At 43.2% G+C, this 20686-nt stretch overlaps 1 protein-coding gene across 11 annotated transcripts in view; it reads right to left on the reverse strand.

The window, feature by feature from the left end:
- The window catches only part of BIN1 (bridging integrator 1), a 101622-nt gene extending 87008 nt beyond the window's left edge, over nt 1-14614 (reverse strand). For 6 of the 11 annotated variants that reach the window (XM_063340364.1, XM_063340361.1, XM_063340365.1 and 3 more), the window contains exon 1: nt 14324-14606. In XM_063340364.1, the coding sequence (XP_063196434.1) occupies nt 14324-14407 (84 nt within the window). In that variant the 5' untranslated portion in view covers nt 14408-14606. Of the gene's footprint in view, nt 1-14323 lie in introns of all 11 variants that reach the window. The other 5 variants (XM_063340363.1, XM_063340360.1, XM_063340356.1 and 2 more) reach the window with 3 other exon arrangements.
- Nucleotides 14615-20686: the final 6072 nt, after the last annotated feature.

Genomic DNA, 20686 nt, shown 5'->3' on the forward strand with positions numbered 1-20686 from the left:
CCTGAATTGAAGCGTTCCCTCCCCCAACTACCCTGGGCATCTTCTCACCTAATTTAAGAGTGACTTTGGATGAATCATTTATCGCTGTGTGGAAGAAAATCATCTTGAGAAGCGCTATCAGCATCATTTTCTCCTTCCTGGGTAAGTTGTTCAGGTCATTGGCATCCATACTGTACTGCAGTGGTCAAAGTCAATCCATCAGGATACTGAAGGAGAAGCCACTCAGACTCTTTTAGTATCACAACAGACTGCTTTTCTGAACATTAACTGCCCCGTGGTAGCGCTCACCTTTGAGCAGGAACTGAAAAAGAGGCTTTGGCACCTATTGCAGGAGAAACTGCACAGGTGCAACATGAACCAGCAGAAAAGGAAAGCTGCTGTTAGCACCCATCAAATACCATGAAAAGGTGGCAAGGAACTGCAACATCATTTTGCTTTCTCTTTTGTCCCAGAAAAAGAATCAGTTGGATTTCTTTAATCTGTGCAGCCGCAGCCTCACTCCTCATTCCCCTTTACGTGCAGTAAGTCACAGTCAGCTTACCATGCACATGAACAGGCTGGGAGGGGGGAGCTTTTCCAGCCATGTCTGCCAGCCCGAGCTCCGGGATTCGCCATGAATTCAGTCAGGAGCCTGGCAATCAAGGGTGAAGACAAAGTTTTTTCATTTGACAGTAACAACTGATTTTTGTTGCCACTTAAGTTAGAAACAAAACGAAACAAAATGAAAAGGGGGTGATGGGAGAGCCTTAATTGTAAAGGCAGGGCACTAACATTAAGGTTGTGGTTACTTAAGTACAGATAAAAATCCCGCAAGTGACTTTCAGAAATGACCAAGATGTAACACGAACCCCTTCAAAACTGCTCTCACACAACAAAAAGGCCAGTACAAGTGGAAGACTGACCCAACACCACAGCAAAAAAAAAAAAGCCAGCCATGAAAAAAGGTGAACATTAGTTGTTGGATCGAAACCGAAATCTTGAGTAGAAGCAAAAGATCTAGCTTAAGAATCTGTTTTCATTGTTGCAAAAGAAAATTAATGCACCTTCTATATTTCTAATATCAGCTTTTAGAAGGATGGCTTTCCACAAGAAGAGCGCCGTACCGGCAGTTTAGGAAGATACACAGTACATCTCCAGGATGCAAGAGCTATTTTCCTCAAGGCAATTCTACAGCATGTTTACAAAACCACACAAATAAATCCTCAGTTCTCCGGATGTTTTGCAAGCATTACCTCTCACCACCTTTGCACATGGCAAATCAGTTAAGCAGAAAGGTGCTTTTAAGTACATAACTGACAGACTCAAACCAACCATCTCCTCTCCCACAGAGGGTACTTAGAAGAGGGACAAGTCTTGAGGTGGTGAACTGGCTGGGGCCCCTGATGTGTAAATAGCACTGACCCAAATCCTGACTTTCAAGGATTTTTTTATATGAAAATTTTAGCCCCTTGACTGTTTTCAATATTTTCACATTGTTTCTCCCTCCAACTCCCACCCACAGTTTTTGCAGTTTAGCTTCTGGCATCATTCAGGTCAAATTAAGTCACGATATAGCAGGAGTGGTGCTGTGACAGACAACATAGAAAAGCAATTTCTCTTCTCACTGACACGACATCATAGTTTGGTCTCCATAGTGCTACGCTCGCACACTTGCATGCAGTTCAGTGACTGTCTACCCCTAGGCCATCTGAGCACCTTCAAAACCAGGTTCCTTTTAGAGGCTCCTGCTGCGTTTGCTGATTCAATCTTGTTATGTTACGCCTATACCTCTTTCTCATTTCTTTAGGCAATTTTGCATTATGCCTGCCCTGTACAATAGGTACAACCCGTGCACTAATCTTGTACCCTGGCATAAATTCACGGGTTGGTTCTCAGCTATAACCGACAGTATACAAGAAACTGAAACAAGAATGATTTCTTGCTTTTTTTCTTCCTTACATATATCTATGCTCCCACCCCCAAACATTTGACTGATACACCATCTTCCCTCCAGGTCTAACTCACTGTGTTATTAAGTGCACTTTTTTTTCCCCCTTCTATAAATGCATGAGCTTGCCTTGCTTTGTGAATGTTTATTAGGAAAGCATGTTGTTTTTTATTTATTTATCTTTTCCTTTGTTTGACAGATTTTAGCAGTTAAAAAGAAAGCATGGATATATCCCTCTCCTAGCCTTTACTTTTCATCCACCTATTTATCTTTAAGAAGAACATGGAAATGTCCTGCTTTTTCACCACATAAGCTTCTGAGAATAAAAACAAACCTTGGCAAATGTCATTTAGACTTCACGTTCAATTTTTTCCTCATCTATTTTATATCCTTCAGACAGGGGTTTCAGAAAGTCAGAATATAAAGGAAAGAGGAACGTAAAATTAAGAGGTCGGGTGCTAGCTATAGGTCTAGTTGAGCTGAGCTGGGGAAGAAGCCCAGCGCAGCCACCACCCCACTGCCCCATGGTCCTGCTGATTCAGACATTCTTGCCTCGGGTCAAACTTTGTCTTACCTCCACTCTACCCTTACCTCGGGGCAGATCTTCTCTTGAGCACCCTGGATTGCTAGTCTTTCCTCTGTCCCTGTGCTTGTTGTTCCCTCTCCAGTCTACCCCATCCAGAACTTACTATGGAATGCACCTATTTGTGAGGATGGGCTTGAAAGAAAAACAGGTAAAGCAGCACAATCAGACAGGTGGTAATGGGGCAGCAGCATGCAGAAAGGAGGAGAAAAGAAGCAACTAGAGATGACACATGTCGGTGGCAGATGTGGTTTAAGAGTGACGTGCAACTGCTGCCCCAGTCAAAGTGGCTGGGTCGGTTCAAACTGTTGGTCTGACAAAGACAAGATTTTATCTAGAGGCAAGCAGATGGAGACTCACACAAAGCGCTCCAGCAGCAGGTGCGCCGGGCAGGAAACGGGACAGTGGGGTAACCATTCATAAGCAGTGACTTTTTCCACCAGAACAAATCCAGAGAAAGAAGCAGGCACCTACCTCGAGAAGCGTGGGAGATTAAGAATCTTAAGAGCTTAAGCCAGAGTTTTCAGACTTTGAATGCTTCAACCTTGACACCTTAAGCAGATGGCCTGATACCACAGGTGCTGAAAACTCACAGCTTCACCAGAAGACACATAAGCTCCATTAGGGTCATCTTGACCATTCAGTCTTGGTCTGTAGTGTCTGAGGTGCATGGGCTGCACATGTTTACCACTCTACCACATAACTGCCCAAGAGACAGAGCACTGAACACACAGCCATTAGGTGTGCTTGTGCAGCCAAGCCATCTTGGCCATATGCAGTTGCATGCCCAATTCATAACTTTCTGGGCATTTTTTTTTCCCCATTTGGTTTGCTCTTATTCAAAGCAGGCAGGTAAAAACACTCAATTCCGTAGAGTTCCTACTTTTCAGCAAACCAGAGACTGGGAGAATATGTATCTATCAATACCCTGAAAACAAAGAAGCAGGAAACGTCAAACAGTCTCCAAGAAAGCAGGTAAATTTCCACCCTACTTTCTGTCTGCCCCAGCCTTAAACAGATACCACATCAGAGACCAAAAAAAGTGGGCACAACTGTGGAACTGGGTAGTAGCTACATCGTAGCTCTGTAGTTAATAAGGCCAAATGGCATCACTTAATTCAGCTGGCATCAACATGACATTCCAGGCAACAGGACTTCAGCGACATCAATGTCTATTACTTGGGTAGGCATTTAACATAGCTTAATTAAACCCTATCTATAGCCAACAGTAACACTAGTAAGAGGAACTGATAGCATAAATAATGCTGTTTGCACAAATCCCCCTTCTCAAGTCCTCCACCTCCTCCTCTGCAACACTCATTTTAAACGCTGATACATTTGCAAGAAGTATTTTTATTTTTATGCAGGCCCTAATGGAAAATGAAGCAACCAAACTGGGACAAAACATAAAAGGCATTTGGGGTCATGCCTGAGCTGGAGAAAGAGATAAAGGAGCAGGTGTGTGCTTGGAGGGAGAGGGCCAGAGGAGCTCTTATAAGGCAGAACGATGTGAGAGGGACTCCAGAAGGCACAGGCTGGATGCTGAGCCCTTAAGAGGACAGGAAACCTCCTGTACGTGTTCACGACCACCTTGCTGAACAAGGATGGGAGTTTCTCAAATGCAGGACAGATCTGGAACAAGTAACACGCAAAGGAAGAGACACAGACATTTGGAGCAGCTGTTGGGACTCCCTGAGTCAGAGAGCAATAGCTGCAAAGGATCAGACATGGGGGAAAGATTCAGGAATGGTGCCCTCCACAGCCAGGTTGGGCTGCAGAGCGTGGCTTGTCCCATCGAAATGGGAACATAAGGAGCAACACAGATGATCAGTTCTTGTTGGTTCTTCCTAAGCAGCTTTTAAACAGCTCTTTTTCCTTTCCACCTGAGAGGACTGCCTCTACTTCAGAAGAGCTGGAGGATGAGTAACAGCAGATTCGAGAATTGGGCTTGATGGGCCAAGTTCTTATGCTGCGAATGGGTGTGAGCCCACCGGCTTCTTTGCCAGAGTACTTGCTGAGAATCTGGGCCACACTGTCTTTGGAGAGAAAAACCACTGCAATGTGCTCCCTAAAGAGCCTCCTCAAAAATTAAGGCCTCAACTGGAGACTCAGGACTGACAGCTTAGAAGACATTTCATCTAAAACCACCTCAGCTCTGTGTCGATCACCTTCATCCAGCAAAGCAACACGGCTCTTCCAACCTACTGTACCCACAGCCTCATCATAAGGGCATCCAGCCCTGATAATGCACACTTCCTCCCTGAATTATTTATGTTCACCAAGGATCAGGGAATAAAAAGAGCAAAAGCCTCCAGCTTGGCAAAAAGTTCTAGTCTAGCAACAACCCATGCACAGACAAGTCCCAGAACATGAGCAATTGGATGTAGCGTACCACTACAGGCCTCTACAATCAATTCATCACATCGCCCCTCTGACTTCCTCTAACAGCCCTCCACCACACCACAGTCTCCAAACCCTCCCCTCCCAGCCTGGCACATACAGCTGCTCGTCCTCTCCATAAAAAGCCAATCTCTTTTTCCAATTTCCTCAGCTTATGTATTTTCATAAAAATTTTGTTTTTCAAAAATAGGCGTGCACCCTTGCCTACAAAACCATCCTTAGCAAACCTCTGCAAAAATATCTGAAAACGCTGTTAAATCTTCTGGAACACAGAATTTTACCGAAACAAACCAGAAGCATCTTAATTATCTGAGACTGTCCAATATTCACATTGGAATTGTTTCAGGATAGGGAATGGCCTTTTTTGGCAGTATATAATACAAGCGCACTGCAGATACCAACAAATAATCATGCTGTCTGTATGCATGAGGAGGGAAACATTATCCGAGTGGATACATTCTTTCAATGGCTCAAGTTTATAAACACACAGCTAGGTTTGGCTTTTCGCAATGGCTGTTCAGTCTAAACAGAAAAAAGTTCCTAGTATTCTCCTACTGTAGAAGTTAGTTCAATACACAGAAGAATAGTCATCTCACTCTTCCGCTGAGGAACCTATACGTTAAGGAGTGTTTCAACACAAAACACAAGTATATTTCTCAATCTGAACGAATTTAAGCTTTTCCTGAGCACTGTTTCTCTCATAGAGCCCGTCATCCTTCTCACCAGAATTTTTCCAAAATATCTTTTCAAAGTAACCTTTGAAACATGCTGTCCTCTGCCACAATAACTCAATCAATTTTCTTTTTGGTCTCTTGTGCCAGAATCAACGTTTGAACCAGAGGGGTCATGTTCCACGCACAGATGGAGAAGAAAGAAAGCATCTCCCCAAGACACCACTCAACTACCTGAAAATTCAAAATTAATGAGCTGAGCATTCAAATTCCAGGAAAGGAATTCCCTGCATTGTTTAAATATACTATTTTTTCCCCTCAAGTTTTTGCCCTTTTTTTTCCCGGCAATGGCTGAGGAAGTAGGAATGGAAATAAGGTTGGTCCTTCCACGCTCAGACTCACAGAGCTGGTAGGACCAAAAGACCCACTATAACTTACAGGAATGGGTAACATTGCCTACAACGGTACTAGAGAGCTACAGGACCAGCATTTCTGTTAAGGAGCAAGATCTACATTTTCTTCAAAAGTCAGTCTTTGTACTTTATTCCGTATACATTCACATCTGTCATTGGCACCATTCCAAATAAATCCAATGGGAAATAATTGCTTATTCACTCTGCAAATACCCATCTTAGAGCTGAGTTTGAAGGTAAGTCATGCATTGTTGTTTCTGGCCTGATAAAATATGCAATTAAGCTAAGTAGCATGAAATTAAAAAAAAAAAGAAAAAAGAAAAAAAGCATAAATGCTTTTAGTTGTGTTTTCAAACACTGTAGTTACTGTACGATTGAAGGTCCCTTTTGGTCCCTGCTGGCAAACAAGCATTGCAGTTCTGTCTAACACAGTTTCAAAGCAGAGTGTTAGCAACTGCCCAGTGAAAAGTGTTTGTACTTCAGCTACATCAGCCTCTAATCTCCCTCCTGAAAAGGTAAATTTGAAAAGAATTGAGAAATTAGTGTGGCTCTTAAAGCAAGGTTAACAAAAAGTTCTAAACCTACTTAAAGTACACAAACCAAACGTGATCAGTGAAGAATTACCAAAAAATAAATAATTTCAGAACAGGTTACCAGCTTTCCGAGTCTGCCTGTCAAATCCTTGCAGAGAAGACAGTACTTGAGACTTTGATACACGTGCATCATCAAGAGATTAAATGCGGCCAGTGGTTTTCACACAGGGATTAGTTGTTGTTGAGTACTGCTTTCTTCCTTATTGGTAAAGTTTGCACTTTCGAAACATCCTGCCTGGCAGCCTACATTAAAGACAAACTGCCACCCAGACTTCTCCTTTCTTCTAAAGAAAGAGACAAAAAGAAAGGCAACACTGTCTGGCTTTTATGACTCTCCTAACTGCACCCCTCTGGAAATGCTGACTTTCAAAAACTTTACCCTGCCAGCCACAGTTTTGAGCAAAGTTTACTGCAGCACAGCCTAAGCAGTAGAAAAATCTGCGTTATACATATGTACTTGCAGAGGTCTGAGCAAACACGGCACCTATTCCTCATTTCATAAAGCTGCTTCATGGTGATTCTGTGAGACCTCTGTCTAGGTCCGTGTAATGCCCCAACTCTGACTTCCAAGTCTTCCTCAAAATATAACTAGTGTCCAAACCCTTCCTGAATGCAACATAATCCAGGAGGAACTTTGAGGACAGAAAAAAAAAAGGGGGGGGGGAGGGGAAAGGGGGAGGTGGGAATTAATTAAACAATTGTAAAACCTATTCAGGTTGGACAGTTTCTGTTCCCATTTACCAGGGCTGTTCCTTCAGACCACAGAACTACAAATCTAAGGAGAGGTACTTGCTTGAGCAGCAGCTAGGAAACAAAACTATGTAAGCAAGCTGGCATAATAAAAATGTAACCTAAAACAAACAAAAATAAAGTCATTAATCCTGTTTTCTGCTAATAATTAGCTATTTCCAATTTTTCTCTAGGAATGAGGGATGGGACCTCCCCTGCAGTACTGCCAGCTCTGTGAAGGTGAAGAAGCTTCAGAGGCTAGCAAAGCCAGGAGATCTTCCAAGGGAAACCTGAACTGTCTGAGGTCCATCAGTCACTTGCATGCACCTGCTGAAAAAACACCTGCCAAATTTATTCACCCTTGCACTGCTGCTGACAGTTCAGGCAACTCTGCACAGGTTCCTCACTCCTGTTCTGACAATATTAAATACTCAACTAATACCATATTTAAAATTGATTTTTAACTAGCAAGACAACGTAAATGACTTTCTTCTCTCTTCCAACACCTTCCTGTGAGAGTTGCCCACTTTTAGCTCAGCAGTATGACTGTCAGAATGGTATAGGTTTGCTGGCACTCATGCATTCAATATTGCAGGTGTTGGAGAAAAACAAATATATGGTCCCTCAAGAGAAGGCTAAAACACAGTCTGACGTCAAAATGGACCTTGATGCTCTATTCCACCTGCCAGCAGCTCTCAGAGGAAGCTTTACTCATATTTCATATTTATTCCCATCTCATCACTCCGGGGTGGAGAATGCACAGTCTCCTGGTCAACATTAATACAGTCTTATCCCACAGCAGAAGCAGCTAGTCCGCACACCCCAGCTTTGCCAGCCCACACAGGAAGCCCTGCATGTTGAGCTGTGGCAAGTTGAAGAAAACAGGGCTATAAGTCTGCTCTGCTTGGGCAAATCAAGCCCATCTTCATGATAATGTCAAGTTGCCATTACAGCACTTCTGGGAAGAGAGTCTGATCCCTGCGCGTACAGGTAGACAGCCAGGATTGTAAGACAATCCTTGCAAAGTTGCAGAACTCGCACAGCAGGCAGCTCAGGTGTCTGGTCACCATCACAACAGTGGAAAAAAATAGCCACTCTAATACCTGTCAACCTCAGATACCTTCTTGTCACTCCAAAATTTCTAAAACCAGAGCTTTTCGTCCCAAGCAACAGAGTCTTGTGTCTCTGTCCAAAAGGAAAACTTGCCTTATTCCCAAAGGCCCCAGTCTGGCTAGATGCTGAACACCTCAGTCTGCACACAGCTTTCCTGAATGGCTTGGCTAGGGCATGCCATTTGCTAGTCACGTGCCAAGAGCATTTGTGACATTGCAAAAAACATTTGTGCCTGGAAACACAAAACCTTGCTTAACAATCAGTATGCTCGATGGAGGGAGAGGACAGACAGGTTTGATGGCACCCTCCCTGACGAGTGATGAGTTCTGTGACACTAACTCCATCCTGCCTAAAGCTTCACCAAAAGTCTTCATTGAAAAGATCTTATTACTTTACAGATCCAAACTCACAAGAACTGCACTTAAGGGGACTGGCTGTAAGACTCAAAATTACAGGGAAGATAAAGTGACCAGGAACAGGTCTGGGCCTTTTCCAATCAGAAAATTCATCCATCTGTGGGATTCTGCTTCTTAAAAGAAAACTGTCACCAACACCCAGACAGAGGGGCACCTTCAGCCGGGTACTGCAAGCGCCATGCCAATCAAACCATTCCATGGGCAAGAAAACATGTGGAGCCTGGTTTCCTATTTCACCTCCTCCCTGCCCCATGCAGATTATCTGATACCCAGTAATACAGTCTGAGCTCATACTGGAATCATCTGTCTGTACGTTAGGGGCATTAATTCAGATCTCCCTCCTCCATCCAGTGTCTGTTTTACAGCAACATTTAAGCACAAGAGACCTTTGAGACTCTACCTGCCACCTAAGCCCTGCCTTCTTCAGAAAGCAAGCTAAAAGACATAAAGAAGCCCTTTCTTTGTCTTCTAGGGAGTTCTCCAAGGGGAAAAAAAAAAAAAAAAAGGAAGTTTCATGCCTGATCAGCAAGAGAACAACTCTTATAGCTCCTCAGGCTCTTTGTATTTCACTGGCACAACAAGGCAGACTGCACAGGGAGGACGATTTGGTGGCAAAGCAAAGCAAAAACCATAGAAGCTCTGAAGAGACAGAAGGATCCCGAAGGGAAACCAATAAGGAACTTCCCTCATCCCAAGTAGGTAGATGTGATACTTCCTGCTCAGTAAGAGAGCTTTCTGCATCTACCGTTTTTTATATAAAGCCTCCCTCCCCATCTGCAGAGGTGCTACAGATCAGGCAGCCTCTGCCAGCTGAATCCTGAAGACAGCTGTATTTAAATTTTGTTTAAGGTTCTTGGGTGCTGCTCATTGGTATAGACTCCCACCTGCTTCAACAGGGCTGAGATTTCATTCTAGGTGTTCTGATCTGCTGCGCTCCACCTATTGGAGCACGTCTTATCGGGGGGAAATAAAGTCTTAATCAGGGCAAACACAAAATGCAAGCCATGCCTTCTGCAAACCATGTTCCACCCAAATCACTACCTCCTCATGTCCACCAAAGGATTACAAGGGGAAAGAAACAAAGCCTTAGGTTCTGGGAAAGGAAAAGATCCTTTCTGGACCAGCCTGTGCTGCTACAATTGTTACATGAGACAAATTAATTGGAAAAAGCATTGGAACATCAGGTCACAGGGGCCTGCCAAAAGCAGCCCTCCAACTTCCTTTTTAGGGCCAGCGTCCTTGGTTATTTCTCCTTGCTGGGCTGCAAATTCTTTAGCGAAGCCTTTGGTTTACTGGCATATAAATCTTTTTTTGCACTGTAGCAGGCAGGGAATAAGCATCAGCAAGCCTGGCTGCCAATAACTATGGTCATACTAGCCCTGTGGGACAGGAATACAGCCCAGCCTCCTTGGACTGTGCAGACAGAGGAGAGCGGAACTTTGCTCTGACAGAAGTTTTAATCAGGGAAACTTTGTAAACAAAGTTGTGGGTAAACATCGGTGAGATAAACAAAGTAAGCCAAGAACAGAAAGCAGAAGTGACATCTCACAGCAACACAGCAAGTCAGTGGCAGAGTCTACAACCTAAATGATACCCTCTAACACAAGGGAGTTTGGATGTCCAAACTAAAGCTTGACAGGTCCTGGAACAAAGTCTTCCCCTTTGGTCGGGGACAGAGAAAAGGGGATCCCTTGGTTTTTTGGTGCCTCAGAGTAAAAATATGAAAAAATGTGACAGCCTATTCATGGCAAAGAACACAGACTCCTCATTTTGCCCAGCTTTGTAATGAAGAGAGCAAAAGACCACCGCTCCTATAGGATAGGAACTTCCCATGCTCAGTCGAAGTCTAGCAAGGGACAAGTAAGTTCATCTCTTTCTACTCTCCACGCAAAAAAAGCTCCTGAAGAAAAACCTTTCTTTCTAATGTCAACTTTACAATTCATCTCCTCAGATGTGCCTATTAATCTGTATGCAATTTAAAACTTCAGTCAGTGCCCGTGCAGCCAGTACCCTCTTTCCACTCTGAATCTCTGCCCAACCTGCTGGAGGAAAGCAAAGAGCTCGATTCTGTGACGAGGACCCTCACTGCCAGTCAAGCGACAGAACCCCCATCCATTTGCTCCCTGAACTCAACCCCTTCCTGGAACCTTGCAGAGGAGTTACCCTCATACCAGGATTGCATCAAGTAACTGAGACACTGTTTTAATTTGTTCAAAGCAGAAATGTCTGTGCATGTGCAGACTGGCACGTCCGGAAACAGGACACTCTTTGAGCAAAGTAAGAACTGTGGAAATTGGGGAAATTTTTAAAAAACTCAAAAGTATAAGGTAAAAATTGATCACATCGCAGAAACATGCAATTTAAGTGAGATGATGAATTACAGACATAAAGCAAAAAAACTTCAAATCCTTACTGGCAAAGTTTAAAAGAGCTTGCAAACACTAGGCTCTCTCCAAAACACCATGTCATTGGAGGCATCACAATTTTACTCCATTTTAAGAAGTTTAGAATTATGAAAGGTTCAGAGCTCAATGTCTTGGTCTGAAAATCCTTCAGGATGAACAAATTGTGACTTCCAGCCTAAATCACCTAATTGTTAGTTGCAAAGGATGATATATGAGCTAGCAACAGTTGCATGTGTCCTTTCTTCTAGGTGGATTGCTCTGGACAGAGGCATCAACTTATGTGATATATTTCACTGGACAATGGGCAAATTATTACCGAGTATCATAGTTGAGGCTACCTTTGAATAGAGAGAGAGGTTAAAAGGGTGCGCAGCCCATTTGCAAACAGCATAGGCAACCATTCTGCCCCACATTTCCTGTGGAATTGAGAAAGTATCTTCCAAAAATAGCCAATAGTTTTGCTGAAAGGCTCAAAACAAACAGTACTTCTGAAGGAATATCTTACATACTTTACATAATAGCCATCTCAGAAGGGAAAAAAGGATGTGTACAGTGTTTCAGTGCAAATTCTGCATTGAACAAAAAGACATCATTCTTTACTTAACACAAGGCTTAAATTCACCATGAAGGAAATTGCTGAAGTCAAAGCCTCAGGGCTCAAGTTGGGAGGGAGATACCACTCTGAAGGAAAGAATTTTTATCCTAGATTCAAATCGAAAGAGGATACGTAAAAGGAACACTGTCAGCTTCTTTAAGCCTCAAATTATACTCGCCTCAAAAAGGAAAGTTCAACCGCACTCAGCATCCCTTCACCAAAATCTGATACATCTTTAAGCGCTTGGTCTGTTGCGTGCCCAGATCTACCTCTGCACACTTCTGCTCACCTTTACCTTTTTTTTTTTTTTTAATATTTTTTAAACACCTGGTCCTTGTCTCCAGACACACGGTTTACCCTTCCTGCTATACATAGTATCACGTAACACAGTTTAAAACAAAGTACTACAAGACCAGCACCGGTGTAGTGCCATAACTGCTGGTGCCTTCCTCTTCACTTCATATTCAGCTCTATCTTTCCTCACGAGCTGAAAGTTCACATTCACACGCTTGCCTCAGTGAAACTCTGTCCCTTAGAGACAAGGGTAAAGCACCTACCACTCCACAAAAGAGGAATTGCTAGAGATGAAGCTGATGAAGCTGCAGCAATATGAAGAAACCAGACAGACAATTAAGCAAGACTGCTTTTTTGAGAGCCCAGAGAGCAAAGTTGTTTCATTTGAGGATAACAACAGCCAAAGGGCCTAGAAATTGTGTGAGGTTATTAAGCAAGTGCTTTGGGTTTTGTTTTGCTTTTCTCCTTAGAGGGGAAAAAAAGCTGTATTTTTTCCTGTGTAAAGAGACAAACAACTGATTTCAGATCATGCAAGTTACCTGCAATATACAGCTAAACTCTCAATTATTATTGTTGTTGTTTTTCCCACACCACCAATCACCATCAGGGAATAAGCAAGGAAGTGAATTGGATCGCCAGTTGAGAGGAACTTGTGGAAAACTCTCTCCCCTAGGAAAAGAACCTGTATGTATTCTGATAAGAAGCCGAGGAAGGGCCTGGCAGGCCACACTTGGCTCCAAGCTGCACCATTAAATACAATAACTTCATCAGCAGGCCAGGAGCTCAGCCTTCACCACCTACCTTTAATATTAACTATTAAGATGGTTGCCATCTGGTGGCTAACACAGAACGAATTTAGCATCTACGACAAATTCAGGTAGAGCAGATATAAGGAGACAGATTTCCTGTCCTGTCCCCTCCTGGAACCACAGTAAGGGGAAAAAAACACGGATGTGGCCACGCTCACTCTCATGAATGGAGCGAAGCCAGGACAGCCAGGTTGCTGCAGCCAGTTCCATACTGGATCTGCTATTTTTTCCAAGCAATCAGGCAAGTCCAAAGCATGCTTCTAGTCTCAGTAAATGACCTTAAACCAGGGGAAGCAGCATGTGCAACATTAGGCCCAACAGGTTTGGGTTGCCATTCTGACCCAGCAGCATTTTGTAACAGTGTCAGCGATTGGTACAAGGCTCAGGCCAGCACTGCATCCAATCCCAAACCTCCTAGATTAAATCTAGCTGCTAAAGATAACTCACAGGCAACAAGAGCAGCAGTGGGCAGATCACCCTCCCTCCCTCGAAGATGCACCAGTCCTTATTCAGTCAATGTCATCCCACAGCAAATCACTGAAAACCAAGATGAGCGTGCCTGAGATAAAAGCAGCTGATCAATGTCCCTGCGTAAAACGTCCGATAATCCCTACACAGAGCAGGCATCTGGCATCAGATGCAGCATGCCAGAGAGATGAACATGAAAAGTATCCATTGCATATTCCTGGCACCTTTTGCTGGCACGGGGCTGGGTGGAGAGCAGCGAAAGGGCTCCCGGGATTCAAAAAAAAAGCCCTCCCTCAGCAGACATCGGCACAATCTACAAAGACAGTATGGTTTTTGCCTTACCACCATTCCACAATCTGGAGTTCAAGGTCAGTAAAGCAAGTAGCGACTATCATGCTGTGCTGTTAGAAGATAAGGAAGCAAGCGCCCATCTCCTTTTCCTCACCATCTTTGAGGTTACATATTTAGCGCCATCGCAAAATACCGTACTGCTCTTGAAATTGCCGCATAAAGCACAACCTAAACACCGTAGAAAGCCGGTCTCCTCCTGCTGAAACAATAAACATCTACATATTTAAAACCAACGTGCGGCGCCCTGCCCTCCCTCCCCTCTCCCAGCTGAATCCGATGCCATGTTTCTGCCTATCCTGAGCGTGCAGGCGGACGGAAAACCCTTACAGCTCGCAGCAGCGATATTTCGCATTCCCGGGATGCGAGGGGGCCCTAAATCCGCAGGCTTTAGAGAGGCAGCTGCCAGCCCTCCCCCCGACACACACACCGCCAGACGCATCTCTGCTTTGGGGAGGGGATGTCATCCCCGGTACCCGGCATCGCCCCCCGCATCCCGGGGGAGGGAGGGAGCGGTGGCGGTAGCGCACCCCCCGCCTTTTCCCCCCTCGTCCCCTACCTTCTCCTGCGCTCGGGTCAGTTTCTTCTGGACGTTGCTAGCGATCTTCCCGGCGGTGACCCCTTTGCTGCCCAGCTCGGCCATCTTGCCTCCTCTTTTTAACGGGCGGCTGCGAACGCCGGGCCGGCAGGAAAAGGGGGGGAAAACCCGGCGGGCAGGCGATGGCCCCGGTGGCCACCGCCTCCCTCCCGCCGCCTTTTAAAGGGACAGTGCAACCCCCGCGCCGCCTTAAAGGGGCCGCGCGTCGCCCCGGGAGGTGGCAGCAGCGACACGGCTGGGTATCTCGGCTGCGAGGGGTGGGATGCTGCCGGCGGGGGCGGGGAGGGAGAGAAGAAGAGAAAAGAGAGGTGTTTGACAGATTTTTCCCACCCTGCCTGGCTCCTCTGGGCCAGGCTGCGGCGGGATCCCCCGCCGCAGCCTGGCCCAGAGGAGCCAGGCAGGGTGGGAAAAATCTGGGAAGCATCCCAAGGAGGGAGATGGGATGGAGGGAGAGATACCTGGTGGAAAGGAGCTGTGCCCCTGAAGAAGTCACTGACACTTCAAAACATGACTTAGAGGAACATTACTTAGAGATGCTGGCTCATGGCGGTATCGGTCTTCGTTAGTAATCACAATCACAGAGTAACAGGCGATTAATCTTAATCTTAGATAGGTAACGATGGCGCGAGGTTGCTGTTGTCTTTCATCCTGCAGCAAACCGGCATTCTTGTTTTAAGAGTGTTTGTACCACTCATTGCTACTGCCGATTGTCCATACTCCTAAATTTATACAACAAAGGTACTTTTCAAATCATTCACAGATCTTTACAAACACTGACCAATTTACATTCTTAGGGGAAGGGATCTGTAAGTGAACCAATACTCTGCTTTTAAAAGGGCAATCTGAAATTTCAGATTTCATCCTTTAATGCACCAACCTATTACGGGAGCCAGGTAAATGCCTTCACCTCTGCCCTGTCTCTTTGAGAACTGGAATAATCAATTGACCAGCTTGTCTCACAGGAACATTAGGATGGGTAATTGGTTAATGTTTGTACAGAACTTTGAATGTGCTGTGGTAGTGGCTTTTTACGTGGTTTTAGATTTGCACGAGAATTTAGATTCTGCACGACTGCACATGATGGCTGTTACAGTTAGGGAGTAATGGTGACAGCGGAGTGAGGCGCTTTGCGTATCTCCACTGCAGAAGACATTGCAGTGATGGAGTTTACCTGAAGAAAACCAACCATGACTGCACAGAGCGCTTTATAGGCCTAATTTCCCCTGAATTCCTGCTACCTTAGTCTGTATGGTATCATTTTTCAGCTGCAGATCAACTGCTTTTCAGTGTTGCTGCTCCTGGCCCAAATACGCGCCCTGCCTCTTGTCTGCCCTTGTCCCCCTTCAGTGATCCTGGACCTCCTGACTGCGTACACTGCAGTTATACCATGACTTTCATCCCAACAGGGCTTCGGTCATGCTTTGCTAGACCTACGGTGCAAATATCTTTCGTGAACTTCTATTCCTTTACAAGATAGGACAAAGTTCTGCCTCCTGGAATACAAGAAATCACCTCAGCACTGTTATTCATATCCTAATACTCAGCCTCAAAGCTTCCGTCAGTTCCACATGCTGGGGCTCGGTCAGGTGGTGGGGAAGCTTCCCGCCTTGCCTGCTTCTGCACACTCGCCTTACTTATTTGTGGGCTCTTACATCTGCTTGGGGCACACACAGCGCCCAGTACAGTATCAACCGAACCAACGCTCTGCAGGCAATTTAGATATTTAAGGAACTTGCGTTTGCCTTAATTGAAGATGGAGACTTGCACCTCTTACACCTATTTTAATTCAAAGATGGTACCAAAACCTACCTGTGTTCCAAGATGATTTCATACAGTCTTTATTTTGCCACATGAAGACTGTTATCTCCAGGGTTTCACACAGATAGGGAGGAGTGTAGCGCTCACTATTGCGATCTAAGGCAACAGAAAAATGTCGAAGGTGATTACTTGAGAGAGCTAGGCCAGCTTTTTCATCTTATATTTCATTTATTGTTTCCCATTTCTGCTTCAGAACTATTTCTGTTCATTCAGAACTTGGAATAAAAACAATTGTCTTGCCAGAGCCCTTAGAAACTGTGGGCAGAGAACCTGTCAACACCTCTTTGAGAGGCTTCATGAGATAATGCCTCTGCATTTCTTGCCTGTTATGACAATGGCTTTTTTTTTTTTAATGACAAAAGGCCTCATTCAGAAACTGGTTTAAATCCATGTTATACTTCAATTATGTTACTAGACATACTATTCCTATTCAAAAAAATACTTAGGCATGTGCCTCAGTTGTATATGAGGAAAGTGCAGTGATATGAGACACATTCAGACTCAAGTGTGTGCATACCTGTGATGCCACTCTGTATTGCAAACTGCAATTTTATTCAATTCCTTTCTGGCTTTACATTTAGTATTCTTATTTCTCTGTGTTTTTCTCTAGATACACATCTGTGTATTTGTCCCAAATGCATCTCATTTTGACCATAATTTCAGCCTTACGAGGTATTACATTTCTTGTCCAGTACCATCTACAATTTTGCAGCATCTCACTGCTCAGTATGATCTGGAAACATAATTAATATCCCGTTTTCTTTGTCCCTTACTCCCCATCTCCTCCTCCTTAGCTGAGCTTTTAAAAGTGAAAGATACACATGTGGTTAAACATTTGTAACATCACATTTAAAAGAGCAGATGTTTCAGGGTCAGAATGCATTCCTCTCCATCGTACCTCATATATTTGCTTCTCCCGCTTAGGTCTTTTCTTCAGTGAAACTGGTTTTGAAGGGATTTTTGTCTGATTACGTCCTTTCAAGTGAAAAGCGAATGACTGCAGCACATGAGCTGAAAAGAGAGTCCATGGCAAACATGAGACAATCGTAAAACAAAAGTGGCCACACACAAACGTTCACCACAATGAAAAACGATGACAAACTGTGTACATTTTAAAAGCTGGGATTAACAGCAAGAATCCACCTCCCAGCATGAGTCATTTCCCAGATATTTCTGTGCTTGATTGGATCAGCACCAAAGCTGCAAAGCATTTGTGGGGCTCCAGGTGTGTCACAAAAGGTATTCCCCTAGCATGACCCAGTGAACATCACAACAATGAGTGGCTATGCATCTGAACGAACACACAAGCCATTTTAGCCAGGTGATATATGGTGAAGGCTGTTGCTTTGTGGACCAGAGAGGTTTGAGACTCACATCTATCCACCATTGTTCTGATCTCAAGCTTACAGTTTTTTTACAAGCTTATAAACATAAATAATAATTTTGTAAGTCAATAGGACTGCACATAGTAATAAACATACAGGCTAGCAACTTAATGCTTGTATTCATTTGTGCTTTGCGTCATTGTGAGGCAGAGCTGTCTAACCTTTTAGAAGCCATTAATGACAGATTCTGCACACTTGGAGTTAAAAAAAATAGACCTTGATGCTTACATCCGTCTCCTGCAATGAGATTCAGTAGGTTCAATATGTGCGTAGTTGTCTCATTTATTCTAACACTAGACCTTAGGACACTTCATTTCATCTAATTGTAACCAGCTAAACATATCTAGTTTAATTTAAGCTGAGTCACCTAGGCTCCTTTTATAGTCAAAAGAGGGAAATCAGTACCTCTAAAGGATGATAAAAGGTAAAACAGCTTCTAGAAACATCTCCCTTCCTCCTTAGCTACAGAGGGAGATTAGATGAATCGCTTAAATAGCTAAAGTTAAGAGAGCCAGGTGGTTTATGAAACCCACCTGTAGTCCATCTCCCTGGTGACAGCATGATTCATTTACACAGTTCATAGGGAAGCAGCAAATCTGTCAAACACAATAGCACAAAAGCACATATTTAACATGTACATACCTACCATTGCTTTTTTATTGCTTTCTTACTCCATTAATACTCTAGTCAGTAATGCCTATGTTAGGTCTCATCCCCATAACTGCATTTCACTTCTCAGTTGTCTCATTAAAGAGAGATGAACTGCTCACCTGTTTACAATTAAGCATATGTTTAAGTGCTCGCTGGGTTGGAGACTATTACTTGGTAGTTTAAGTACAATTTATTCCCTTCGTTGCACAAACTGTTGTTATATCTCTTTTTTTTTTAATTATTATTCCTGTTTTGCCAAGTTTGTCCATCTGGGAACAGGATGTTTTCTTCATGATTTCTAATTTAAATTGGTATAAAATTTTATTTTTTAAAGAGTAATTTCAGCAATGTGTCCATTAACATATCTTTATTTTTTCTGACTAGGAGCTTTTAATTGTAGCTTGTATGTTTAGAGCTACAAGCTGTGATAATCAAAATGTATCTGCTTCCCTGCTACTGGTGGCAAAATCTTCCATGTATAAACCAATTCATTTAGATAAAATAATTTCAAAATTACAATAGTAGTGGTCTCTACCATTCATGGAACTAGAAGTATATATTCTCCATTCCAGTTACAGAGAAGATTAAAATTCAATAAACATGATTTTTGTTTCGTTTCAGCAAGGAGTTCTGATTTTAAGTCTTTAATTATTGGGGTTTTTTAAACATTTTAGATCTCAGTTGATTAAAGATGTTTATGGTAAATATAAATATATCATTACTGAATTCTTAAAATGTTTATATCCATACTAAATAATATTATTTTCAATAAATTATTCCAAAAACTCTAAAGCCCTTCTCCCCAAGTACTAATGTAACACAAGATGGGTCTATTTCAGTCATGATTTCTTGTTTGTATTCAAAGCTGGGTTCACATTTTAAACAACTCCAAAGCCTCTGGTTGTTTTGGATCCATAGTCTTGTTCCGGCTCTAACACTACAAGTCAGCGGGCCTCACCAATTGCCAACGCCACTCCCTTGCTTTAGTGATGTCAGTTGAAGGATGAATTTAAAACAGTAAATCCAACACCTTGAAAACAACAAGTTACACAAAATATATTCTGTAGGAAAATCTAATCAAGTTCTGACTCGAAGCTTGTTTGCCTTAAACAGCATGCTCACTTTTTTTTTTTTTCCATGGCAGATCATGCATTCTTCCGGGACAACATTCAGGAAGAGCTTGCAAAGGTGACTTCTATCTCTCCTTTTAATCTGATAACATTATCAAGGGTAATTCAGACATCAGTGTCACCATTAGTTTGCCTTAACATTCCTTTCTGACTGACTATATTCTCATGCAAACTCTCCCTTTGTTCTCCCACAGAAAGGTGCGGGGGGGGGGGGGGGGGGGGGGGGGGCGCGGGATTAGTAAATTTCTGCCATGACAATAATAGATAAAACCTTGCTCATTATGTGTTCTGTCCCCTCAAACAAAAGCAAGATGAAACAACTTCGGTTTAGAAATAGTGTCCAGAAGGTGTTCTCTCCCACATCTCTCAAACTCACAACTTCTGTTGAATCTCTTCACTATCTTGTTATCAGAAGCAGAAGATGATACGTAAGTAACCCTTCTCATGTCCTAAACACAAAAAAAATATCTAATACCATAGCACAGGGAAGGCTCCAAAGCTGAGAGCTTTGCCAGTCTAGTTCAGGAAGACTCAATTCCTCAGAAAGGGGGAGAAGCAGGAAATAAAATTACATTAAAACTTTGTCTCGGATCTCACTGAAGACTTGATTGCAACCTTGCTTGAATTTTTGATAATTATGTGGTGTTCATGATATATCTTACTGGGTGAGACTTCAAAACTTTGGCAGATTTTTCACTGAACTTCAACTTTCAGATCAAATTTCTTTTCCATCCATGTGCCATTTTGCATGCTTGATTCAGCTGCATGTAGCTATTTTCTTTTTGCTGCCTTTCTTGTTTTCTGGGGATTTGGCCATCACAGTCATCTTAGACCCTGGATTTATAACAGATCAGCTACCCTTCACTAATAAATGAAGTAAGTAAAGAATGGGAATGGTCTGTAAGCTTCACACAAATATACTTCCAAGAAGCTTACCAAAATTTCTATGTGCCCCACCGTGCACATGTAAGCACTTTAGTTTTTCATTATCATCAGTCAACAAGGGAGCAGGTAAGTGAATCATGTGCTTGCTTTGGAAATTATTCTGAAGATTCTGGAAGCCTTCTACTATTTATTAAAATGGAGATTAATTATATACTCTAATAGATGGCCCAGTTTATGTCCTTCTTACCTATGGTAGAACACATGGCCCATCTGGTAAAATCACACGAAGGATATCATATCACCAGGATACCATGTCAACAGCACAAAACATAAGTGAAATCCAGAAAATATTTTCTAAAAACCATAACTCCACAAGGTTTCACACTGGTGATGACCATACCAGGTCGACTTACGTAATTGTAACAGTTGCCCCAGTTGCAATGTCTTCCTCCTTG

Source organism: Chroicocephalus ridibundus, chromosome 7 (genome assembly GCF_963924245.1).
Source record: "Chroicocephalus ridibundus chromosome 7, bChrRid1.1, whole genome shotgun sequence".
Classification (NCBI taxonomy): domain Eukaryota; kingdom Metazoa; phylum Chordata; class Aves; order Charadriiformes; family Laridae; genus Chroicocephalus; species Chroicocephalus ridibundus.